Source organism: Hypomesus nipponensis, chromosome 3 (assembly GCF_054491055.1).
Source record: "Hypomesus nipponensis isolate SF chromosome 3, ASM5449105v1, whole genome shotgun sequence".
NCBI lineage: Eukaryota > Metazoa > Chordata > Actinopteri > Osmeriformes > Osmeridae > Hypomesus > Hypomesus nipponensis.
In genome coordinates this window covers 11,757,501-11,783,819 of record NC_140363.1, presented here as the reverse complement: position 1 = coordinate 11,783,819, position 26,319 = coordinate 11,757,501, and the positions used below count along the sequence as shown (strand labels likewise).

The 26,319-nt window shown below is 50.4% G+C and overlaps 1 protein-coding gene across 1 annotated transcript in view; it reads left to right on the top strand.

Moving 5' to 3' along the window:
• LOC146299804 (AT-rich interactive domain-containing protein 1B-like) overlaps positions 1-26,319 on the top strand; it is a 129,587-nt gene that overhangs the window by 37,864 nt on the left and 65,404 nt on the right. The window contains exon 4 of the mRNA XM_084676204.1: positions 2,042-2,152. Within this exon, the coding sequence (XP_084532330.1) occupies positions 2,042-2,152 (111 nt within the window). The remainder of the gene's footprint in view (positions 1-2,041; positions 2,153-26,319) is intronic.

Here is a 26,319-nt window from a genome sequence, read left to right as displayed (position 1 = left end):
ACTATATATAAAGAGAGGGGGGGAGAGAGCAGAATGGAGGAGGAAAGTGAGGATAGACGCATTAAGTTGAGGGAGGAATGGGTGACCCTTATTTTTCTATCCTCTCCTTCCATCACATGTTAAACTGATTAATGAATAATAGACTCTTTCCATCTCCTTTCGCTTAGTGAAACTGCATATTTACCATTCATCACTCCTGGTATTCAATATTAGCTAATATTACGGCTCCTTCCCCCACGCCTGTCTAATATGATTTCAGTCAGTCTGATTCCTGCTTTGCCTCATGTACTTCAGAAAGGTCTCGTTCAATACTTTTTTTCCTATTACGTTAGAGTGTCTGTGTGTGTTTAAAGACAGGATTAGTTATGGCCCCAGGCTTAAGGTATAGTGTGGATCATCTTTTAGCTCTGCATTATAGCAACTAAATTAGCTTTGGAATACAGCTTTGAGGACAAAAACACTAAGATTTGTCCTTTGGTTGCCTCTTTCTGTCTCTATGTTTGTCTCTCTCTGCTGTTGTCTGTCTGTCTCACTCTTTCTCTCAGTCTAGTGTTCTCTGTATCTCTCTCCTATGCACTCAAACATGCTCAGCCAAACACGCTCTTTCAGTTCCATATGGAATGTGACAGTTGGATGATGCAAGAGATGGGATGTAAACAGGAGAACGGGACTGTAACCTTACTTTGACCCAGTTAGGATGACTTTGCTCACACACACAGACACATGCACACGCGCACACACACAGACACACAGACACTCACACACACACACACAGACACGTACACACGTGCTGCTCCATTCCATCCGTTGCCTACATTAGTCTCTTCTCAAGTGCCAGAATTTCCCCTCTGCCTTTCTCCTCTTCTACCTCCTCCTCCTGTTCTCCTGTGTGTGTGTGTGTGTGTGTGTGTGTGTGTGTGTGTTTACCTTTAGTGGGGCTGTGTATTTGTGTAAGGCCTGCTGTACCAAATGAAGGACTTCCCAGGATGTAATAAAAGCCTGTCGCTTGGCGCGCTGCCAAACCAGAGTGTACTACTATGGTAGATAAACACAAGGGCTTTTCCCCGGAGAGAATTCCACAAGGCCGAACCCCTGGCCCTTGGAAATAAAACCCAGAATAGAGAACCCCAGAATAGAAAACGGAATTTGTTTTGGTCCAGGTTCAAATCCTCTCCTGGCACCGTGGCTAGCCTGAGCTGGATAATGAATTACATCCCCTTGTTTAATTCTCAGATGTTTATTGAAAGCCACTTAAGTCATGTTTAAAAAGTAAAAGTCAATGAGTCTCAGTAATGCCTTCTCTAGGGTCTGCCAACACTTGCCACCACAGCCAGGGAGCTCCCCCATCACATGAGCCAGGCTGAGGAAGAGAGACAGCCTTCTGACAGTGTGATACGGTGGTGTGTGCGATCATAGGGGAGGAACAAGGGCCGTACAGAACAATGGAATGGGAAGGGGGTTGTCAGTCTGTGGACTGTTGTCTGAAAGAAACACTGTCGATGGGGTAGTAGGGCTGGAATGTATACGTGCAAACATGTTTGGCTAAGCAGACAGCCCAACAGCAGTCAATGACAGACTAATTACCGTCTGGTCATGTCCTCCCCACCCTGCCCTAGTCTACCCTCCCTACCCTACCTCCATACCTTCCCCACCGTCTGTCTGGCTTTCAACATGATGGACACTCATTCTCACTAACACTGTTTGCTTACCAAACATGACTGGTCCACAGCCAAAGATTCAATGTCTTGCTCAAACCACGAGCATCAGATATACAGTGTGCCTAAGTGTGTCTAAGTAGATACATTAGATACTACTAGATGGTGAAGATAGAACTACGCTGACTTCGCTGATACCACGCAGATGTCTGTGAAACTGTCTCTCTCTCTCTCTCTCTCTCTCTCTCTCTCTCTCTCTCTCTCTCTCTCTCTCTCTCTCTCTCTCTCTCTCTCTCTCTCTCTCTCTCTCTCTCTCTCTCTCTCTCTCTCTCTCTCTCTCTCTCTCTCTCTCTCTCTCTCTCTCTCTCTCCTCTCTCTCCCTCCAGGAGGCCCCTCAAGAGAGCTACAACAACCGGAGCCAGGCCCCAGGGAACTCTGGGAAGGCCAACCATGAGGACATGGGTCTGATCCAGCAGGATCGCCCCTCCAGCCTACCGGTGAGTGACAGCTCCCCTGACCAATCCACATATATATACACACAAACACACGCACAATCACAGAGTATATATCTGAAAAGCAGCCACGGTGAGGAAGGCCATGCTCCATCCATAAGCTCCTCCCCCTTTCCCTCTACTTCCTGTATTACTGCTGAGCTGTCAGCTTGCTATTTGTGGAAAGCCTTGTCACTCAGGGCAGGACTAGAGCTCAGCCCTCCAATCCGACAGCCTTTCTTCCTTCCAGGGCTTTGTCTCTTCTGTGCGTCTACGAGGGCAGACCAAGATTTCACTGGCCATTTCATATCTAATGCCCACATTAGCGGCACAATGCTTTGTTTTGACTGTGCTGCCGACGTGAGCAGAAAAGGGCATATTAGATTAGGACTTGGTAGACTAAGCATCGTCTGCGGAGGTTTTCTTTGCTGCACACACACACACACACACAAACTCAGTGAGATAGGAATCATTAAGGAGGTTGACTGGAGGAGTAATTGAGATTCGGAGAGGCCATGCAGAACAGTGGAGGTGTAGCGGGGGAGATATTCGCAATTTGAAGGCTCCCAGAATCGTTTGGTTTAATTAGAATGAGGTTTTGGTTCTCGCCGCGACACTCTTACTGTCTCCCTTGGTTGTTCAAGATGGAGGAAGAGGAACAGAGGGAGAGAAGGGAGTATTCCCTACCTCTCCCCTCCTCTGTTCTGTCCTCAAATGTTGTGTTTACTCTTTCCCTCGTTTTTCTATTTCGCTCTCTTGTGACCCTCTGCCATCTCTTATTTCTCCCTTTCAGGCCTCTTTTTCTTACCCCTTTCTGTCTCATTCGCTGCATCTCAACGATGCTCTCTCTCTCTCTCTCTCTCTCTCTCTCTCTCTCTCTCTCTCTCTCTCTCTCTCTCTCTCTCTCTCTCTCTCTCTCTCTCTCTCTCTCTCTTTGATCGCTGCCCTCTTTTCATTCACTCTGTGGAAATACATCGCTCTCTCTTCCCCTTTCTCTTTACTGTTTCCTCTAATGCATTCCTGCTCTTTCAGAACTGCTATCGTTCTCTCTTTCTATATCTGTTTCTTTCTCTCTGTCTCTCCTATCTGAAATCACATCATGAAAGGGGCTTTTTTTTCCTAAATGAGAAAGTGCATTGATGTATCAGTCTGTTGGCATTGAGTCTGAAGGCTGGCCCTGCAGTATTGATGAGTGAGTGAGGATATCTATCTATTTGCTTTCATCCCTGTGTTTCACACCTCCTAGAGGGCACTGTATGTGCTTCTGGATTACATCCAATCATAGAAATAGATAAACCAGATTAAAATCCATTTTTTTGTTTTTATTGAGAGACAAATAGGACAGACTCCAGTGTGTTGCCGTAGGGCGTAAATCTGTCGTGGGAGAGATGTTTTTCTGTCATGTTTGAAGTTCAGATCTGAAACACGTTGTCACTTCAGTTGGGGGGAACTGTGGATTGGGGAATTGTCATTTGATGTTTTTTGGAATGTGGTGGCATGTATATTGTGTGTGTGTGTGGACGAGGGGGGGGGGGTGTTGTGTGTTTATGTGTGTGTGTGTTGTGTGTACATGGTGTGTGTTTATGTGTGTGTTTATGCGGTCAAGAGCCAAATGTCCAGTTTAATCCCTTAGGATCCTCATGACTGTCACAAACCATATCTTATCGTCTTATCTTAAGTTCCATCTGTGAAGCAGACACATGAATGATGCCAAAGGCAGGTACTGTTCAAATAAAGAGAACATTTATGACAATAAACAAGAGAGACTTTATTGTTATGGCCTCCATAAAAGTATATAGTATCTCTCTCAACTTATCGTCAATCACTCTGTATTGCTCCACTGTAACATTCAGCATAACATTAGTAGTAGCCTACAGATGTATCCTACAGTAGAATTATCATTTCTATTAGCTCACATGCACATGAAGCCTTAGCGTGTTGTACTCCACTGGGTGGTTGTAGCATCTACCTTAGCATTAGCCTACAAGAAGGCAACACTGAAGCTACACTGCAAAGCCCTGTTTGGCTGCAAAGCCTGTTCTTCCAGTAATGTGAAACGGTTGTTTCACACACTGCTCCTCTTCCAGTCGTTACATGTTCCCCAGCTCTCCAACGCTCCCCTGACAGCCCGCCAATAAGACAGGATCTTATCTTCTCCTCCTCTCCTCTCCTCTCCTCTCCTCTCCTCTCCTCTCCTCTCCTCTCCTCTCCCCTCCTTTCCTCCTTTTTCTCCTCTTCTCTCTTCCCATCTCCTCCTTTCCCATCCTTTCCTGTTCCCTCTCTCCAGTCCCCTCCCCTCCTCTCCCCTGGCCGGCTGTGCTCGGTTCTATGGGTCTGGGAGTGTGTGTGGGAGGACATGTGGCAAGAGCAGAGGGGGGGGGGGGGGGCGTTATTAGGAGAGGAAGGGGGCGAGAGGACAGTACAGTAGAGAGGAGGTGAACTGGGGCACCTCCTAGTTTTAGACTGCCAATGAATGTGAAGTGTTTAACCCACAGAGGGTGGCTGAGTTTGTTCTGCCTTATTGAAATAACCATAGATATATTACTGCACACACACACACACACACACACACACACAAACACACACATACACACACACACACACAAGCATTTCACATAAAAGAAAATGGCTGTGTGTGCGTTCCTCTCTGGCATGCCTTGCAGTCCTCATATACCCCCTCCTCTGCTAGCTTTCAACAATACAGACCAAAAAATATCCCTCGCTCCCAGCCTCCCTCCCTCCCTCCCTTTCTCTTCCTCTGTTTTTCTCAGTGTTGGGTTATGATTGACAGGGCACAGCTGGGGAGGCCAATACTCCCCGTCTCTCCACACACACACACACACACACACACATGCACGCGCGCACACACTCAGATTCTCTCCCCTCGGTCCTGTTGGGTGTGTATGGCACCAGTGAGTGCCACCCGGAGCTTCTCTAGAACATGTCATACGTGCTCTCCCCCCCCCCACCCCACCCCGCATACCACTGACTCCCCCCCCCCACACATACCACCGCCTCGCCCCACCTCCCCATCCACCCTCCCCCTGCTCTATGTTTAGAGCCCACGCTGGAGCTGTAATGTCACCGCAGGGTTAGGGGCCTGCACTGTGGCCCACTCAACCCCACTGCATGCTGGGAGAGGAGGAAGGGAAGGAAGGAGAGAGGGAGGGAGGAGGAGGAAGAGGGGGGAGCCTTAGAGACAGAAGGAAGATCTTTTTCCTCCTGACCATATCTTACAATCCATCTGTCCGGTTACAGCATGCTCTGAATCAAATCAAACCTATATATTCAATCTTTCATATAATGTATATCATGAAATATGATATTTACATGCTAATTCACTATTTTCTACGAAAGAAACTGAAACTCTTTCCTGCAGCTTCAGCAGGAAGTAAACTAACAGCTAGCACCTTTACCACTAGAGTGGACATGCTCTGGAAACTCACTTTAGAGGTAGCAGATTAGTAGCAGACTATGGTGGCAGTGAGCGGTGCTATGGAGACAGTGTAGGGTCCTGGAAGGGCTGTGGTGGTGCGAGAGAAAGAGGAGAGGGGGAGAGGAGAGGGGAGAGGAGAGGGGAGAGGAGCGGAGAGGAGAGGAGAAAGGAGAGGAGAGGGGAGAGGAGAGGGAGAGGGGAGAGGAGAGGGGAGAGGAGAAGGGAGAGGAGAGGAGAGGAGAGGGGAGGGGAGAGGAGAGGAGAGGAGAGGAGAGGAGAGGAGAGGAGAGGAGAGGAGAGGAGAGGAGAGGAGAGGGGAGAGGAGAGGGGAGAGGAGAGGAGAGGGGAGAGGAGAAGGGAGAGGAGAGGGGAGAGAAAAGGAGAGGAGAGGAGAAAGGAGAGGAGAGGGGAGAGGAGAGGAGAGGAGAGGGGAGAGGAGAGGGGAGAGGAGAAGGGAGAGGAGAGGAGAGGGGAGGGGAGAGGAGAGGAGAGGAGAGGAGAGGAGAGGGGAGAGGAGAAAGGAGAGGAGAGGGGAGAGGAGAGGAGAGGAGAGGGGAGAGGGAGAGGGGAGAGTGGAGAGGAGAGGGGAGCGAGGAGAAGCTGCAGCAGAGTGTCACCTCAGGGGGTCTGGACTTGGGGAAGCTTGTCAGCTGTGGAGGAGAGTGAACCCTGGGACCCCACCAGGCCTGGCCTGTCCCCTTCGCTCCACTGAACCCTGACACAGCAGACAGAGAGGGAAGGACACACACACACAGAGTCACACACAGAGTCACACACACAGACACATGAACTCACACACACACAGTCGCTAATAGACATGCATGCACCTACACGCACACACGCACACATGCAGTGAAAGGAGTTTGAAAGCAGAGAGGGATGAACCTGGTTATACAAACAGAGCAGCAGCCCTGGCGCCTCTCTGCTGGGATCAGCAAAGAGGAGGAGGAGGAGGGGAAGGGGGAAGGGGAGGGGGAGGGGGAGGGGGAGGGGGAGGAGGCGGAGGCGGAGGGGGAGGGGGAGGGGGGAGGGGGAGGGGGAGGAGGAGGAGGAGGAGGAGGAGGAGGAGGAGGAGGAGGAAAAAGAGAGCAGGAGAAAGCAGAACGGACCTGTGGGCCGGCCACATCCCCCACTGAAACACTTGAGGAAGAGCAGCTCCTCTCCCTCTCTCATCTCATCTTTCCCTCCCTCTTCGCACCACGCCCTGCAGAACCGGGAGAGCAGCTCAAAGCCAAGGAAAAAGAGGGCGGCTAACAAGGAAGGGAGAGAAAGAGGTTGAAAGTCCGAGGGAGAACAAGTGGATTAGTAGGCCCACTAGGTAGTCTGCGAGGTGCAGCCACACATTGTAGGTGCAGCAGAACAGAACCCATACCTGGAGAGCAGAAGAGGCTTTCAGCATCAGAGCTGCTCTGTATAAAACCACTGCCTTGTAAAACCGAGGTGCCATGGGAGGGATAACGGATGGAGGGGAGGGGAGGGGAGGGGAGAGGGAGGGAGCAAGGGACTGATGATAGGAGAGAGAGAGCCAGAGAGAAAGGGAGAGAGACAGAGAGAGAGAGCCAGAGAGAAAGGGAGAGAGACAGAGAGACAGAGAGAGAGAGAGAGAGAGAGAGAGAGAGAGAGAGAGAGAGAGAGAGAGAGAAAGAAGAAGGGAGGGAGGCGGACACATATGAACCAGCAATCACTCTCCAGCTGGCACAATAGAAGCAGGCTGTATTTTACTAGAGTATCAGGAAATACCAAATCACCTCTCCCCTCCCTCCTGGCTCCAAGTGAGGAGGATGGGGCAATTAGCTTTTTGTGTGAGGACTGTGTGTTACTCTTGGTAGGGGGCTTGAAGTATTATTTCATTCCTAAGGACAATTTCACCCATTGTGGGCAATTGATCATCCAGACCAGAGAGATCCCCTCCACCTCTCTCTTCTCCTCCTCCACCATCTCCTCCTCCACCATCTCCTCCTCCACCATCTCCTACTCCACCATCTCCTCCTCCACCATCTCCTACTCCACCATCCTCCACTGGAGATAGTTGAGGAGCAGGTGATGTCCTCTCAGGTCGGGAGTAGAAATTCTCCAGTGCCTAGCCCCGCCCTGGTGATAAAGCTGTCCTGTAGCTGTCACTCAGCAGGGCAGCATGGAGAGAGGGAGAGAAAGAACAGGGTCCACTGAAACAGAGTGCGTGTGAGACAGTGAGAAAGAGATACAGACAGCAGTAGAAAAGAACACGCCAACCAGAGCTCTGGGCTACCTCTCTCTCCTCTCTATCGCTCTCGCTCTCTCCCCAGGAGAGGGTAGCAGAGTGGTGCGGTCCACCTCACAACCTTCCAGGATATTTTTATAATTCATCATCAGTCCTAGCCTGTCCGCCTGCCTGCTAGTGCCGCCAGTGGAATACTTTCTCCCTCTCTCTTTCCCTCTCTCTCCCTCGCTCTCCCCTTCTCTCCCTTTCTCCCTCCCTCTCCCTCTCTTCCTCTCTCTCTCTCCTTTCTCTCCCTCTCTCTCCCTCCATCTCTGCCTCTCCCTCCCTCTCTTCCTCTCTCTCTCTCCTTTCCCTCCCTCTCTCTCCCTCCATCTCTGCCTCTCCCTCCCTCTCTTCCTCTCTCTCTCTCCTTTCTCTCCCTCTCTCTCCCTCCATCTCTGCCTCTCCCTCCCTCTCCTCTCTTTCACACTCGCTTTCTCATTCTGTCTCTTTTTTCTTCTTCCTCTCGTTCTGTCTTCTTCTGTCCCTCCCTCCCTCCCTCTGGCCGTTGGAAGTCTGAAATTACATCTGTCTTTGAAGTTAGAGCGCACTGTTAGCGTTGCTATGGCTACGGGGACGACGGCGAGTGTGTGTTTGCGTGTGTGTGTTTGGGGGTGTAACTAACGTGGCTGTCTCCCCGGGTAGCGTATGCATGAGCTCAGCAGTGAATAGTCCTGATCACATTAGGCTGATGTTATTAGCGTCTCATAAGCGCCCAGTGTTACTTGTTTGGTTATTAGCGGGCGACAACATCGGTCTTCCTCCCACTTCCCCCACCCCGACGCCCGCATGCTGCCTGGGTGACATTTTCCATTAAAGCCTCCTAGCTGAGAATTTGATGCTGGGATGGCAGTCCCATTTGGTGAATGTAAAAGTTTTTGAGTGACTATTGTTTGTTTTGTTGGGGTGGGGGATAGTGCATTGGTGCTGACTTGTGGCTTACGTGCACACGTTTTGCCCTTATTGCTAAACTTCCACTACACCCCCACACAGGGTTCCACTGAAGACATTTCTGCATGCAGTGGTTTGCCTGCAAGGCGTCATAAGAATATGATGAGAGAGAGAGAAAGACAGAGAGAGGGAAAGGGAGAGTGAGGGAAAAAAGAAGGATGTGATGGAGGTGTAGAGGGGGCTGGGGGGTGAAAATAATGTTCCATTAATGCAGAGGCGAGCTTGCGAAAGGCCCGGCGCCAATCTGCATTTCCCCAAAGTCTCCACGTTATACATTTTTCATGAACACTGAGCGGGAATTAGCGACGGATTGCTGCTGCAAATCTCTCCTCCTGGTCTGGGGCAAGAGAGACAGGGAGAAAGAGAGAGGGGGGAGGGAGAGGGGGGGGGAGAGGGGGAGGATAGGGAGGATAGGGAGGGGGGGCGAGGAAGCGAGAGCGAGAGAGAAAGGGACGAATGGGAGAGGAAGGGAGAGAGAGAAAGAGAGAGAGAGGGGGGAGGGGGAGAGAGAGGGATAGGAAGGCAAGGAATCATTCCTCCAGGGGTTGCTGAAAAGGCATCGTTCCCATCTACCTGTGTGGGCTTCAGGCTCACACAAGCATACAAGAATTAAGACACACACACACACACCGAGACAGTATGAACTCCTCCCCCTCCTTCTCCCATCAGAGGCTCCGCCCCCAGCTCTGAATGGCTGTGCAGTTGCTCTCCACTGTCAGTCAGCAGACGAGAGCAGGGCAACAGACACAGTTACAACACAGTGAGTCTGCCTTCAGAAAACCCTGCTCGCACAGACACACTGTGTTGGTTGGTCATGTTTCAGCTCAGCTAGAAGGTGTGCCGACACACACACACACACTCATGCACTGTCTCCAGGCAGCGGTCCCTTCTCAGCATCCACCAATAAATCATCAGGTCGCCTGAGGCCCAGCTCACTCCAGAGCGACCAGGAAACCCTTTAAGAAGCTCTTAGTTATCCTCCCACCGGACACACACACCACACTGCCTTCTGGGATGGGCCCGCACCTCAGCTACCTCTCTTACACACACACACAGACATACACACACTCAGACATTGAGATGCATGGAACTCCCAGTGATAATGATATCTGGCATCAGCTCGTGTGTGTATATGAAATGGTGTTCTGCTGTCTCTCCACTCTTGTATTGAGGAAGACTATGTGTGTGTGTGTGTGTGTGTGTGATAGAGTGAGTGACACCCTTGCAGCCTGTCCTAAACGTTATTGTTTTGTGTTACCATAGCCATATTTACCTCTCCCCTCTCTACCCCTTTCTTCCCCTCTTCCCCTCTTCTCCCCTCCCCTCACCCCTCAACTCCTGTCCCCTCCTCTCCCAGCTTGTCAGTTACAACCATCCAACCCCAATTTCCCTCTGGCCCCTCACCCCAATATGTCCCCCTGATAGCGGGGGGTGTGTGAGGGAGACCTGGATGCTGTCATCACAGCCCTGCCTCACAGCTACACCCCTCTCACCCCACTTGCTTTCTTTGCCAACTGATTGACACAGAGATTGGATGTTTTGTTCACACACAGCTGGCCCTCCATGGATGTGTGTGCTGTCTGAGCCCAATGTGTCCAGATGGAGGTCTCCAGCGAAGGCCTGTCTCAGTGTCATTCCTGTCCCGCCGCTACAATTTGATTTGGGCCAGATTACAACAGTTTGGCCGGCTTGCGCTATATTGCAGCTTTATAGGCAATAAGTTTGGGGGTTCCTGGCTGTGTGTGTGTGTGTGTGTGCGTGCGCACAGAGCCTGTGATTGCTGCTGTAATCTCGTATCCTGCTAGCAACAGTTATTAGAAACGTTCAGGTGCCGTGCCATGGTTTATAGAGAGGCCTGTTAGCAGCTCCAAGATTCAATGCTGGCCGGCTGCCAGCCGGCTGACATGTTCACCTGTGTGTGTGTATGCCTGTGTGTGTGTATGCCTGTGCGTGTGTGTGTGTGTTTACTGGATCAGTGTCTCTTGCCTTATGTGCTTGTATGTGTCCATGCTACCGAGCAGCCGTCTAATGTGAAAACCTGTTCAGCTGTGTTTAATTGTTTTTTTTTGTTGCCATTACAAAGCCCAATCCCTAGAGTGAGTGTGCGTGCACATTCGTATGTGTGTCTGTGGGTGCGTGGTTGTGTGTGCATATGTGTCGAGGGAATGACTGTCCTGGCTGTGTTTACAAACATAGCTGCTCAGCCACAGTGAATGGTGTTAATCCCCTCTTGGCCACAATGCAGCATTGAAATAAACATGCTGTGAAGTAAAACCATGAAGCAAATAGAAAAAGTCCTGTTCATCCATCCCTGAGATGGATGGAAGGAAGGAAGGAAGGAAGGAAGGAAAGGAAAGGGCTATCTAGAAGAGAGGAGATGAGGGTGGGAGGAGAATGATGGGAAGAGGATGAAAGAGAGGACATGGGGATGCACAGAGGAGGACAGAGAGAAGAAAGAGGGAACAGGGGGGGGGGGGAGAGCGAGGAGTGGTCATGGAGGGCAAGGGGAAAAGAGGAGAGACAGAAGGGGGCCAGGAGGCAGGGAGGGATGTCATCATTTGGCCGTGTGCCACGGTGGACACCTGTTGTCCCTGTCTAGGCCCTCCCTCTGCACCCCAGCAGATCTGACGCCATTTCAACACTTCTCAAAGGATTCCATACGTTGTCATTGTTTTTAAGACCAGTCCAGAATGTTCTTTTTTCCCTTGTTTCTCTGGCTGTCTCCTTTCTCTATTGTCTGGGCCTCTCCGCGTCTGTCCTTCTGTTAGCTAACTGTATCAAGGGGGCTAGGACTGTGAATAACAACCAATGACGTTCCGTCAGCGAACGAGCAAGGCACTGTGTCCTTTCCTGGGTGACTTTGGGATGGGAACACAGACGCTGTCTTCTGTTGGTTTTAATGGTTACATTAGAAGGGAGAGAGGGAGACAAAGAGAGAGGGAGAGGGAAAGGGAGGGAGGGACAGTGAGAAGAGAATGAGTCCATCAAACGTCTATATCTTTCTCACTTCTTTCACTTCCCCCCCTTTCTCTCTTTCACCCTCTCATCCCCGCTCTCTCTCCCTCCCTCTCTTTAGTTCCTCCATATTAGAATGTTGATCGCAGCTCTGCTCAGAGAGCCTTATGCCAGGGTAATTACAGTAGCTTTGTCCTCCATAATGGCACTGCCACACTCCTTGCCCCTGTGTGTGGGTGTGTGTGTTTGTGTCCAGTGTGTGTGTGTGTGTGTGGGGGGGGGGATCCGGACTACAGATTGTGCCCCTTTCAGCCATGGCAACAGCTCTTTAGAAAGATCGTGTCCATCTGCCTGGCCTGGCTACTGATGAAACTCCTAACAGCTGGGCAGGCCTCTCTCATTGTGCGTGTGTGGGTGTGTGAGAGTGTGTGAGAGTGTATGGGTGTGTGTTTGATGTGTCTTTACGTCTGTCTAACTGTCTGTGTGTGTGCCAGGGCTGTGATTGGGGTCCCTCTTCATATCAATATGGTCTGACCTCAAAGAAGCTTTGTTTGTGTGTGTGTGTGTGTGTGTGTGTGTGAGTGTGTGTGTGTGTGTGTGTCACTTTGAGTGCAATAACATACAGTGCCTATATTCTTTCCCCCAGTGTGGGAAAGTTCAGTTTCAAACATTTAAAGTTTGACGTGCGGATGCCTGTGTTTTATGATGTTCCATCCGTACAAACCAGACAGATCCACTTTGTATCCTGCATGAGAGACACTGTGTGTGCGTGGGTGTGTATCAGTGTGCGTACGCTAGCTGTGTGTGTGGGTGTGTGTATCAGTGTGTGTTCGCGAGCTGTGTGTGTACATCTCCTGCCCCCAGAGGCTGTGCCTGCTAATCCAATCGAGGAAGGTGAGCTTGTCTCCGCCGCTGACGTCCTCCCTCCATCTCCTCTAATTAGACGTGCAGCAGGGTACACATTTGCATTGTATTACCCTCGGCTCACATCATCTCACACCAGCCCCCCCCCCACACCCCCCCTCCCACAATCCACCCCTCCCCCCCCTGCCGCCACTCGCATTTAATAACCGGGCCGAGCCGAGCTGGGCCATGCTGGGCTAAGACATGCAGTAACCGGTTCAGTTGAACGCGGCATATTTGCTTAGTGTTGATGTTCAATAATGCATGCGCTGTAGGGTTGCATGTGGTGTCAGCGGGTGTGAAGGGCCCTACAGGAGGGCCGGGCGTGGAGGGTGAGGGGGGTGCTGGGTAATGGGATTAGACCTCGGCGTGTTCATGGTGGAGAGGGTGTGTTCCTTACTGCCCCGGTGTCTGGGGAGGTCTCCCTCCGCTCAGGTTGGTCAGTAGGAGCACCTCCCCCTGCTGGTCTCTCTGTCCCCTCACTTGGAACTGAGTCTGGTTCCGGTGGTGAGGAAAAGAGATATCAAACATCACACATATGGATTTTGGGCATCTGTTATGGTGTGTTTGTGTGTGTGTGGAACTGACGACCTGTGTGTGTGTGCGTGTGTGTGTGTGCGTGTGTTTGTGTGCTCATGTGGCAGCCTGTCTGTGATGTGTCCCCTGTCTGAGCAGCAGATGAAGTCGAGGCTGTGGGGATGTTTTTGTTTTTATCATCCCTCTTCAAGGTTGCTTCTTATCTCCCTCTGGATTTCTACAGAGTACTCTTAAAAGCAATTAAAGTACCTTCGATAGACACTGGAGCCTCCTGAACACCCCCTATCCCTCCTCTATCCCCCCTGAACACCCCCTATCCCTCCTCTATCCCCCCCTGAACACCCCCTATCCCTCCTCTTTCCCCCCCGAACACCCCCTCTGCCCCCCAGCTGAACATCCCCCTCCCTCTCCCCTGTCTTCCCCTAGCTGAACACAGGGATTGCTTGGTTACCGCTGGCCACTCTCCCAGAATGCTAGAGTGAACAGAAGAGGCAGAAATAATAGAATTGAAAAGCGGCATTTTCAGACTCGACATTTTTGTTTCTTTTTTTCCCCCACTCTTGCTTTTCTAGTATTTGTGTTGAGTGTGTGTGTGTGTGTGTGTGTGTGTGTGTGTGTGTGTGTGTGTGTGTGTGTGTGTGTGTCAGTGTGTGTGTGTGTGTGTGTGTCAGTGTGTGTGTGTGTGTGTCAGTGTGTGTGTGTGTGTGTGTGTGTGCAGTGTGTGTGTGTGTGTGTGTGTGTGTGTGTGTGTGTGTGTGTGTGTGTGTGTGTGTGTGTGTGTGTGTGTGTGTGTGTGTGTGTGTGTGTGTGTGTGTGTGTGTGTGTGTGTGTGTGTGGGAGCGTGTAGCTCCTCGTGTGTATGGATTGTTTTGTGTGTGTGTGTGTAGCTACCAAACAACCTCAGGCTTGCCTGTCAATCAGGCCAATAGTTAGTGTTTGACAAACTCTATTCCCTAATAATACCTTTTTCTCAAAGTCTTACCCACCCCTTCCTATTCTTCAAAGTCCCCCCCCCCCCCTTCTCTCTCCATACACCCGCTCATCCATCCTGAGAGTCACGGGGAGCGGGCGAGAACAAACAAATGGCCGCTGGGAGCGTGTGCGTTATTAGGCTATGTAAATGTGCCGCGTGGCGAGAAGCGTGGTGAGGGGTAATTTTGAAGGAGCCTGGCAGTGATGGCTTAGCGGTGGTGGCGGGGCTAGGCCCGGGCTAATGGCACCCAGTCTGCCTCCTCTCAGGCAAGCAAGCACATCCATTACCAGACACATTATTGCCACGTAATGGCTTATTTGTTGGCAGGGAGAGAAAAAAAATTGCAGAGGCGTCCGGATGAAAGAAGGGGTGTAAGGAAAGTGTCAGAAGAGGGAGAGAGAGAGAGAGAATTTGTGTTGAGAGAGGAAGAGTATTTGCGTACGAAAGAGGGGGAGACAAATGAAGAATGCACTGCCTGGAACGAGCGCAGATCATTTGCAATTGAGTTACAGAGGTTATGATTACTCGTCTCTCAAGTCTTTTTCCGTCTTTCTGTTTTTACTCTTTTTCCCCTCCCTCCTCCTCCCCTCCGGTTGTCGACAAGCTCTTGTCTCATGAAGTCGGTTTTAATGACAAGGAGAGTTTTCTTTTTCTCGCTATTATCTCATTTGTTTTGCGTGAAAGGAGATATCTGTCACGTAGAAAAAACATCTCTGTGATTCAATTGGACCTGAGGATAAATGTTATCCCTGTTTACAATAGTGGTTTGGAGGGCGAGGACGGGCGCCAGGGGAATCTTCGCTGTGACACATGGGTTTGACAATGTGTGTGGCCTGTCTGCACGCTCGGCATTTTGGGTGGCCTGCCCTTCCATTGCCTACCGGTGATTCCTCTGAGAAGCACACAAGGGGGAGTAACCAAACCTGGCAACTCACAGTGGTGTTGTTTCCTTCTGTCTTCTCTCTGTCAACATTCATACCGCTGAGCAGGGAAACCTGGACTTATGTTTTATTTACATTTGTCAACTTTTTCCAGGTGGTTCTGTTGAAACAAGAATGTGACTTCCTCTTTCTGCTCTGTGCTTCTATGCACTCCTATGCATATTTCATAAACACAAGCACACACACACACACACACACACATATCGTTTCTCGAGGTAAACACAATAAGATAGCTCACAGGTACAGAGTCTGGAAGAGGTACAGAGAGCGTGAGAAGCTCGTGGTGTTGGGATGCCTGTGTTTGTGCCAGAGAGCATGTGTGTGGCTCAGTGTGGGAGTGTGCGCGTGCGCGTGCGTCTGGCGTCGTCCTGGGAGTCGTTTTGAAAGCGTGTGCTTACTTGCGAGCGAGCTAGCGAGCGTGGGGGGGGGGGAGGGGGATAAATGATGTGGAAATCACATTCACCTTGAAGTGTCCTTCTTTCTTCCTCCTGTTTTGCCTTCCTCCTCGCTTTGAAAGAGCTGCCGAGCCGAGTTCAAAGGGAAGCGTCTCTCTCCCGGTGTGTGTGTGTGTGTGTGTGTGTGTGTGTGTGTGGGGGGGTGCGTGCGTGCGTGCGAGCGAGCGTGTGTGCGCGTGTGTGTGTGCCGTGAATGAGGAACGACGGAAGGGCTGAGACGTGAGGGCCGCTGCTACTTTTCTCTAATGCACCCTCGGCTCATCAAACGCAGGCCCGGCTTAGAGGAGCCTCCGTCCTTCTCCTTCCTGCCTCCCCTTCCTCCCCTCCCCTCCCCTTCCTCCTCTTCCGCCAATTAAAACTAACTGGGATTGGAGGCAGGAGGATGGGATAGAGGAGTGAAGGGTAGGGTGTGTGATTTCCATTCGGTCCTTGCAGGCTCCACACCCTTACCTCGCATTTGGACTGATGAAAACTATGGAGGATCCTTCACACAAGTCCTGTGCTGCGCATGGGAATTTTAATCGAGGGCAATATATTTCTCCGTTTTTTTCTTTTTCGCTCTCTCGCTTTTTTTTTCCGCTCTCTCTGTTTTCTTTTCCGCTGTCTCGCACACACAAACACGCCAGCAAACACACACGCTCTCAAAGCAAGCCCTCCACCGTCAGTGGAAATCAAGATAACTGATAGTGTCTGTCTTATCGACCAAGCCCATCCAAGGCATTGACTGCAGGCCAAAACTCTTAACAATCAAGAGAGAGTCAAATCTGTTGAACAGCCCCTGGTTCCCCCCAGGTCCCCCTGGTGTTAATCAGCAGCTTCAAACAATCCGCTGTTTGAACACGAGTATCGCCCAACCAATGCACCCAACAAGGTGTGCTTAGCTTGAGCTAGCCGCAACGCTAACTCGGCCCTCTCTCTTCTATCGAAAGTGAATGGGGCATGCCTCATTTAGAATTTAGCCACAGTGCATAAAGGAAGCCCTGGCCAAACGGCGTCGTTTAAACCCTCCCTCCACCCCCACCCCCCTCCCCTTCTTTAGGTCTGAGAAAAAGATAATCAGACTGAAAGCCTGAAGGAGAGAAAGAGAGGCAGAAGATGGAGGGAGAGCTCTTTCCGCTCGTGTCCTGAGAGGACGGATTAGGGAGCGGAAGCGTCAGGACGGGAGACAGTAAAGGTCACCTCTCTTCTCTCCTCCCTCCCTCCTCCCTGCCTCGCTCCTTCCATCTCCACCAAACGATTTCCACTCAAACTCCCGGGGCAACTTAATTTCCCCTCCGAAAAGGTCCACGGGAAAGAAAAGGGAGGAGAAAGAAAGAAGGGAAAAGGACGTGGCAGGGCGCTTTGAGTGAAACGGAATAAAGAGAACAGAGGGAGAGGGGGATGGAGAAAAAGAGATAGAGAGAGAGCGAGGGAGAAAGAAAAGGATGAGAGACAGAGGGAGAGGGAGAGAAAGGTAAGAAGAGAGGGTCTAGACACAGGCTCCTGTAATTCAGCTTCCTCCTTCACTGTTGCACTTCATGTCACAGTATAGGAATTGCCAGGTAATTTCACAGGAAACACTAGCGTCTTTGAACACTGCACTGAAAACTATTTGCACCCCGCACCACGAATATACCTGAACATTAGCCTTCTATATTAGTATTAGCCTCACCAGAGGTGTGGTGTTCATTTCTATACAATGGCAGTACTTCAGATAAACAGCTCTGTTAGGGTCTGTGAGGTTCTGTTGGCTGTGCAGGTGGTGAGAAGTGCACAGTGGGAAGGGGGGGGGGGGGGATTGCGGGCTTGGCGTTTGCAGTTCTGATTATGAGCCCGGTGAAGTGGTGGTCATAATTCCAGGGTGGCTGGCTGCCTAGCGCAACGCGGCCCTACGCGTTTTATCACAGCTTGAACCCCCCGTCAAATCAGCCATGCAATTATAGGCAAATTGTCAGGGTGACACACACACACACTGTATTTACATGCACATACACACATATATATGAACACACACTCACACAGACAGTGAAAGAGAAAGAGAGAGAGAGAGGGAGGGGGGGGGGTGGTACAGAGTGGAGGTCATTCTCATGTCTGAGTACACAGCAGTGCTGTACTGACTGTTCCCTTCCACTGCACTCCAACAGGGCCTCGCGCAGCAGGAGGTGAAAGCTCTCTCCTTCTCTCTGTTTGGCCCTCTCTGTTTCTCCAGGAGAGCTGTGACAAGGCGTATGGTCTCCTTTGTGGTCTGTCCTGCTCGCTCGTGCGTCTTCTTTTTGCCCTCTTCCTATCCTGGCCGTGTCCTTCCTGTTTTGTTTCACGTCCTCGTGTATCTTTCTCCCTCCTGTCATTTTTCCTGCTCTTCTACCTTCGGTGTCTCCCTTTCGCTGCCTCAATCCATCTCTCACTCCATCCCTCTGCTCCCTCCCCTCTCTCCTCCATCTCCCCCCCTCTTCTCCCCCTTGCCCAGGAGACTGGATGCAAAGGTTATCCCTGCCTGACATTTTCAGAGGCCCCATTGATTTTTTTCTCTCCATTTCTTATTTGGTGACTTGAGAACCCCCACCCAGACACAGCACCCCCCTTGCCTTTGGCCCCTGCCCCCCCTTGCCTCCCCAGACCCCCCCAGCCCTCCCAGCTCCCCAGCCCAGATAGCAGGGCCTGCCTCCCACCCCAGGGTCAACAAGCTAGAAAATAGGCTTTTCGGTCTGTCTTTTTCTGTCCTTGTGTGTAGACACACTGTACGCATACACATCAACTGTCATGCATCAGTGTAATTTCTTTGTGTGTGTGTGCTTGAGGGAGACAGTGTCAGGTGAATACAGATAGAGAGAAAAGAAATACCAAGAGAAAGACAAGAAGAAAGAGAGAGTAGGATAGAGAGAAAGAAAGAGAGAGAAAGAAAGAGAGAGAGAGCAACATGATGTGTGTGCTTATGCATACTTTGTGTGTCTGTGTGTGTGTGTGTCTGTGTGTGTGTGTGTGTGTCTGTGTGTGTGTGTCTGTGTGTGTGCCAACGGCTGCCTCTGAAAGAACACGTCCTCACGAGACGTGGTGAATAAATGTCCAAAATAAGTAGTGTAAACAAACAAGCATCTCTCTGATATGATAATGTTCCTTAGCAGTTTTTGTTCTTATGCTAATGAAGTGGACCGCATCAGTAATCACTTTCAAGCCTTCAGCGAGAAAATGGGGGGGAAATAAAGAGAGGAACTACAAAAACAAGTCCGATCCGAGGCGGGAGTGTGTTTATGTGCACACATACACACACACATGCGAGTATCCCATTGTGTGAAACGTGTGTTCCCAGCCTATCCACTCATGTTGAGCAGGGTGCTCAGGGCTACACATGTACATGATCTGCTGCTCAGTAATGAGACCCAGAGGACTGACCCAGTGGACTGGCTCTGGCCAGGGATGCAGACCATGCCAGACCAGACCGGACCAGGCCGTACCAGACCATGCCAGACCAGGCAAGACTAAATCAAACCAGACCAGACCAGGCGAGGGAGAGGGAGAGTGGAGACTTACTGAAGGATACTGAGTAAAGTCTTGGGCTCTGATACAAGGAGCCAGACTGCTGCGGATGGGGAGGGGGCTACTGTCAGAAGGGAAATGAGGCAGCGTTTCCTGTGGAATGGAGCTTCAGTTCTAAACCAGACAGACCTCCAACTGTTTCAGCTCGGATTTGTGATGTTGGCGGCTCACACATCTAAATAATGAGGTGGCTTGCTACGTAGCCTGCCTGCCATGTGGAGGCCTATTAGTGTTTTATACCAACTGAGTTTGTCTGCGTGTGTGTGTTCTGGGAGCATGGTCTACTTACAGACCAGACACCCAGTAACCCTGCCTACACCTCCGCTTGGACACACACACAGGGGCCAGACATACAGGCACACACACACACGCTCACACACAGACTCATTCAATAAGGTACTGTCACAACTCCAATAACCGTCTCTTTATTAAAGAGACAAAAACACAGAGCAAACACCGACGGCTGTGGGAGGTACAATCTATCTAAGGGCATGTTCTCCCTGGCGCTGTGAAGTTTTGCTTCATCTCTTAATGGCTCCTTTCCCCTCGTCTTTCTCATGTCTCAGCCTTGCCCTCTGCATTCACAGCTGTGTTCCTCTCTTCTCTGCTCTGCTAGGTGCGGAACTGAGCCCTGGAGAGCTCTTTGTTTACCGACGCTTTGACTCATTCCTTGAATTCGGGATGCTTTCAAAGGCAGGTGAATTTGAAGTGAACCTTGAATGAAAACGTGTGTGTGCACGTTGAGGGTGTTTGTGCCTGTGTGTGCGCGTGCACACTCGTTCAGTCCTCTGGTGTTCAGAAGTGAACGTCCCAACTAACAGAATATGAAGTTGTTTGCCTCTAGTGAAGACAGCTCCAGACACTTTGTAGTAGACCAGTTGACTCCCAGCACACAGCAGGCTTAGTCGCCTAGCTCATCAGCCTGATCTGCATCCCTCCGAGTGGGAGGAGGAGTAAACTGGCTCCCTCTAGCTAGCGCACCAAAGGGTTAAGAGCCAGGGTCAACAGCACCAGCTTGCACCGGCAGGTGTGATGCAGAGATCTTCCTCTGCCCCGTCTTCCTCGCTCGTCCTCTCTCCCCCCCTCCCTCTCTGCCCCCTCTCCTCCTCGCTCGTCCCCCCGCGTCCTGTTGGGCCCCTCTCTCACCTCCCAGACCAAACACATCACTTCTATTGATCCTGGTGTCTGATAGGGCAATGTTGTGACTGCTCTGGAATACACAGTGGCTTGGTTACAGCGGCTTGGCACGGGCGCACACACACACACACAGATGCACAGATTGGGAGGCAGACGTGCCCACGCGCAGAATGACCAACTATGACACACGCTAATACGTTGAGGTCCAAACACACGCACACTGAGACTTAGGTATCTACCAGCGTCCTCACCTGTGTCTTCCAGGCCTGGTTTGGAGCTGGCATGCTGCTGTTGTCACAAGGAAAGGGTGGTTTTCTCTCTGCATCCCAGTAGAGTTATATCTGCTAAGATGGTTATTAGTACAGCCAGATTCACCTCACACATTAGGTGTGGGTGGTGGGTGTGTGTGGGTTGTGTGTGTGTGTGTGTGTGTGAGTGTATCCTGTCCTGGGTTATGCAAGCTGCTCTGACATGGCTCTGATCATCTTGATGAACCGTAACAAGGAGGCTGTGATCCAACACACACACACACACACAGGGAGATGAAAGATGGCACGTTGTGTGTCAGTGTGTGTGTGTGTCAGCTCAGATGGAGTGGAGACACCTGAAGGACCTGGGCTCCAGGAGCTTTAGGAACAGCAGTGACACTATAGGGATGAGGTGTTGACTGAAACAGCATTGTGAGATGGTGTTTTGATACATGTAAGGCCGTTTGACACGTCCACACGCCCAGACACACACTACCTCTCCCCATCTCTTACTGTTGGATGCATTGCACACTCACACACACTCCCATACACAGGCCTAATTCTCAGCCAGGTTGAAACAGCATCTCTTGTCGCTTATTTATTCCAGACTAAAATCAATTGGAAAGGTAATAAAATAAACTTGAGACTGGAATTAGGACAGTAATTGAGCCGTTTGTGGAAAGAGTAATAATGAGATTTACTAGAGGAGGAAGTGAAAAGGAGAGATTTTCTCTTTATTTTTTCTCTCCTCTTCCTGTCTCTCCCCCCCTTTCCATTCCCTCTCTCCTCTCTATCCCTCTCTCTCTCTCTCTCTCTCTCTCTCTCCCCCCCCCCCCCCAGTGTGTGTGTTGTCTATGGGTTGATGCTATTAGAGCCATGCTAATAGAATTCTTGCACCAGAAATGGACTAGGGTTCTTACTCTTGCGGGGTAAATTGTGCCCTCAGACCAGTAATCATTTCTCCAGACTTCCTTTCTTGCTGAAAGGCACAGACTACACCCCCTCTCTCCTCTCTGCTCCTCTCCTCTCAGCACTCAGCATGATGAAGTTTTCCCTCTGTTGTCTGTGCTGGCCGGCAGCCTGTGCCCCAGGTTAGTTCCCAGGTTCCTCTCTCCTCCCTGTTGCCCTCCTCCATTCGCCTTCCTCCCTTCCCCCCATTCCCAGTCTCACTTTAACCCTCCCTCCCTCCCTCCCTCCATCCATCCACCGCTCACCGCTCTCTCTTTCCTCCATTCCTCCCGCCCTTCATCCCTTTTGGGATACATAGCAGTGTGCTATGCTGGGTGGAGTCAGTGCTGGGCTTGGTCCATACACACACCCCGGCAGCCAGGCAGATGGTCTGGGCCTCGGAGGAAGAGAAGACAGGAGTGTGCTCTCCCTCTTGTCTTTCCACTCTTCTCTCCTTTCTCTCCCTCCCTCAGGGAAGGAGAGGGGATGGGACAGGGCTTATGTGTGTCAGGTGTCAGGTGAAAGACAGTGGGAAATGATTGCATTGCGTTCTGTGTGTGTGTGTGTGTGTGTGTGTGTGTGTGTGTGTGTGTGTGTGTGTGTGTGTGTGTGTGTGGAAAGGGAGGGTCTGTTTTTAAGTATGTGTGTGTATCTAGAGGTGTGTCATGAGGTGTGTGTGTCTGTGTGTGCGTGTACACTCTAGGTCTGCGTACCAACAATGTACACAAATACAAGATTCAGTGTTCGTTATTGATTCACAAACTCCTATCTCTCCACTTCATCTCATGATTATCTCTCTCCTCTCCTCACAAGGCCTCTTCAACCTATTGGGACTTTAAACACACACACAAACCAAACACAAATGCACACACACACACACAGGAACACATGCACACAAAGACACACACACACACCTGTTATCCAGCGCGTACATTCAGAGTGATTCGGTAAATCCAGCAGCATGCTTGTATCACACAGATTGTCTCTGGGCCACATGTGGGCTGGGCTCCCTGGCACCGAGCTGGCACGCAGTCTGTTGTTGGCACTGGTGCCACCCTGGAGTTATTAGTGCTAATCACTACAGGTAGATGAATCCATTATGAAGGACTGTAAAGCAGGATGATTGAAGCTATCATTAGAGCTTTGTGTGTGTGTTTTTGCCAAAATATGCCTGTGTTTGTGTGCCTTTCTGTGTGTGTGTGTGTGTGTGATTGCCTTCCTTAGCCTTCCCCTGTGTGTATTTTTAAGCATATCTGTGTGTGCGTTTGTGATTTAGCCTGCTTTTGTGTGATTGTGTGTGTTTTAGCCGGCACAATGTGTGTACGTTTGTGCCTTTGTGTGTGTGTGTGCGTTTGCGCCCGTGAGTACGTCCGCACCTAACGCCTCCCTTTCGTAACGAGAGATCAAGGATCGCTCTCCAGTTCATTTGGGAGAGAAAGCGGGAGAGCGAGTGTACCTGTTTGTTTCCCCCCCAGTCTGACATGAAAGGGAGAACGTGGCAGCGTGTGACAGAGGAAGACTGCAGACGAGAGGAAGAACACACTAGCGGTGTAGCCCCCCGGAGGCACAGCAGTCTGTCTGCTTTGAAGCTGCCGCCAAGAAACAACAGGTCCCATCTCCAACGAGACAGCTGACCTCTGAGCTGGCTCTAATGGAGGAGATGCTGCCAGATGGGAGTTGTAGTCTCCTGTATTGGCTAGTGCTCAAAGTTGTAGTCCTAAATTGACGATTGACACTTTGAATGGCATGCAAATGCCGCATGTGGGTTTTACAAATCAATAAGTTGTGATCTTTTTCTACATAGCAGAAACTGGTGTATTAGTGCTGTAAGCTCCATGTACTTAATCTGCAGACAGACAGAAGACAGTGGGCCAGGAAGGGATCTGTGTGGTGGGGGGGGGGGGAGTTGGGGGAGGGGCAAGGAGTTGGGGTTGGGCAAGGAGTTTGGGGGTCTATATATAACTTTTTTAAGGTGTATTATGCATGTTTTAATTGTGTGTGATTTCTAGATGTTGTCAGGCTCAGTGAATATGATATTATACGAGTGTGTCTGTGTTTATCGCTATACTCTTTCAAAGATTAGATAAATTATCTGTGGTTTTCAGAAGGATATGACTGATGCAACAGCGTTTTGAAACGGATTCAACACCATGCTAGCAGCCGCGTTTGTTGTTAGTAGCAGGCTAGGCTACAATACAAAATCACCTCAGTCGCCACATCACATTCTAATGAGCATGCTCAGTTGGAGCGTTCTCCCTGTAATGAGACTTGACCCCTCCTACCTAACATGGCTCTAATGCTTTGTTTCCTCACTGGAGCGATTCTCTCTCTCTTCTCTCTCGGTCTCTTTCTCTCTGTCACACCTTCTCTGTTTCTCTCTCTCTCTCCCTCTCTCTTTCTCTCCATATCTCTCCCCCTCCCCTCCCCTTCTCTCCCTCTCTCTCTCCCTTCCCCCCTCTAATTAAAGAAACAATGAACGAGGAAGACAACAAAGGAATGTAACACTGGCGCAGTTCTGTACTGTAGCAGCTGCATGCGTACATTTGTGTGTGTGTGTGTGTAGTGACATTAGCTGACTTTCCCTCCCTGCCCTCCCCCTACATTAAATGCCCAGTTTGGTTTAGACGTTTAAGCAGGCAGCTCCACAGACAGCCGTGCTCTGGCTGCATAATCAAGGACCCTATCGTCTATTGAGTTTCCAGTGTGGTCGAGGGCTAGCAAGTCTGGCGAACACTCGTCCGTCTGGAGTCCCCCTCTACAGGGCCCTCTCTCTTTCTCGCTCCCTCCCCTCTCTCTTTCTCTCTCTCACTCTCTAACTCTCTCTCTCACACACACACACTCTAACTCTCCTTTTCTTCTTCCCACTCTCTCACTCTTTCCTTTTTTGGCATTTTCTCCTCATTTATCTCTTCTCCTCTCTCCTGCCTGTATTCTCTCTTGTTTCCCACATTCTCTCTCTCAGTTCACCTCTCCTCCTCCCAGTCTCTCCCCCTCCTCATCTCTCTTCCTCCTCATCTCTCCCCCTCCCCTTCTCTTCATCTCTCCATTGTGCATGGCACATCAGGCCCTGAGTTAATCATTCATCAGCATGACAACCTATCTATTTTTATTGGTGCGGGGGACTTTTCTCCCTTCTCTCTGTCCCTCCCTCCATTTCTGCCTCGCTCCAGAGAGAGAGAGAGTGAGAGAGAGAGAGAGAGAGAGAGAGGAGAGAGAGGGAGAGAGAGGGGGAGGGGGAGGGGGAGGGGGAGGGGGAGGGGGAGGGGGAGGGGGAGGGGGAGGGGGAGGGGGAGAGATAGCGAGGGAGAAAGAGGGAATGTGGCAGAATAACTTTGTCCTTGTTTTGATACCGGGGAAGATGGAAGAAAGAGAAATATTTAAAGTACAAACGAATGAAGCAGCCGGCGGGTGGAAGAAATGAAAGAGAAGAAAGGAACTACTGATGAGAGAGAGACGGAAGAGTGTGTGTGTGTGTGTGTGTGTGTGGTGGGCTCAGGGGTTGGGGTGTGTGTGTGTGGTGGGGGGGGGGCAGTTGGAGAGACCAATTGAAAGAGAGATGATTAAAAGGTCTTTAGGGGGATGAGAGGCCGGAACTGGTTTCTTACAGGGGGGGTTGTGTGTTTAATAATAAGGCATTAGAACAGAGATGAGGGGACCATGCTGACGGGGGAACCTCCAGAGATTAACCTCCATAGAGTAACCTCCAGAGAGTAACCTCCAGAGAGTAACCTCCATAGAGTAACCTCCATAGAGTAACCTCCAGAGAGTAACCTCCAGAGAGTAACCTCCAGAGAGTAACCTCCATAGAGTAACCTCCAGAGAGTAACCTCCATAGAGTAACCTCCATAGAGTAACCTCCAGAGAGTAACCTCCAGAGAGTAACCTCCATAGAGTAACCTCCAGAGAGTAACCTCCAGAGAGTAACCTCCAGAGAGTAACCTCCAGAGAGTAACCTACCAAGAGTAACCTCCAGAGAGTAACCTCCAGATAGTAACCTCCACAGAGTAACCTACCGAGAGTAACCTCCAGAGAGTAACCTCCAGATAGTAACCTCCACAGAGTAACCTACCGAGAGTAACCTACCGAGAGTAACCTACCGAGAGTAGCCTCCAGAGAGTAACCTCCAGAGAGTTACCTCAAGAGAGTAACCTCCAGACAGTAACCTCAAGAGAGTAACCTCCAGACAGTAACCTTCAGAGAGTTACCTCCATAGAGTAACCTCCAGAGAGTAACCTCCAGACAGTAACCTCCAGACAATAACCTCCAGAGAGTAACCTCCATAGAGTAACCTCTAGAGAGTATCCTCCAGAGAGTAACCTCCAGAGAGTAACCTCCAGAGAGTAACCTCCATAGAGTAACCTCCATAGAGTAACCTCCAGACAGTAACCTCCAGAGAGTAACTTCCAGAGAGTAACCTCCATAGAGTAACCTCCATAGAGTAACCTCCAGATAGTAACCTCCATAGAGTAATCTCCAGAGAGTAACCTCCAGACAGTAACCTCCAGACAGTAACCTCCATAGAACCCAACCAAATGTTTGACAGGCAGAAGAATGCAAGCATGGGTCCTTGTCCTTTTATTTGATCATTTGAAGTCTCTACTCTGCTCCATTTCTTCTTATCTGTCGTTTTTTGTTCAGAGTTCTTTAGTTTAGTTCAAAAACTTGAAAGTCTCCCCCCACTCCCCTCTCTTTTTCCTGTGTGTCTGGTGTGTGCATGTGTGTGTGTGTGTCTGGTGTGTGGGTGTGTGTATATCTGGTGTGTGTGTGTGTGTGTGCACTTGTGTGTGCACTTGTATGTGCTCCAGAAACACAACAATTTCAGCACTGTAAAGACACTAGGAGTTGAAGCCACACCCTCCCTCCTTCGTCGGTCATGGGAGAAACACATGGATGTAAACAAGGAAGTCACACAAGAGACACATGTGGTATCCACGTGT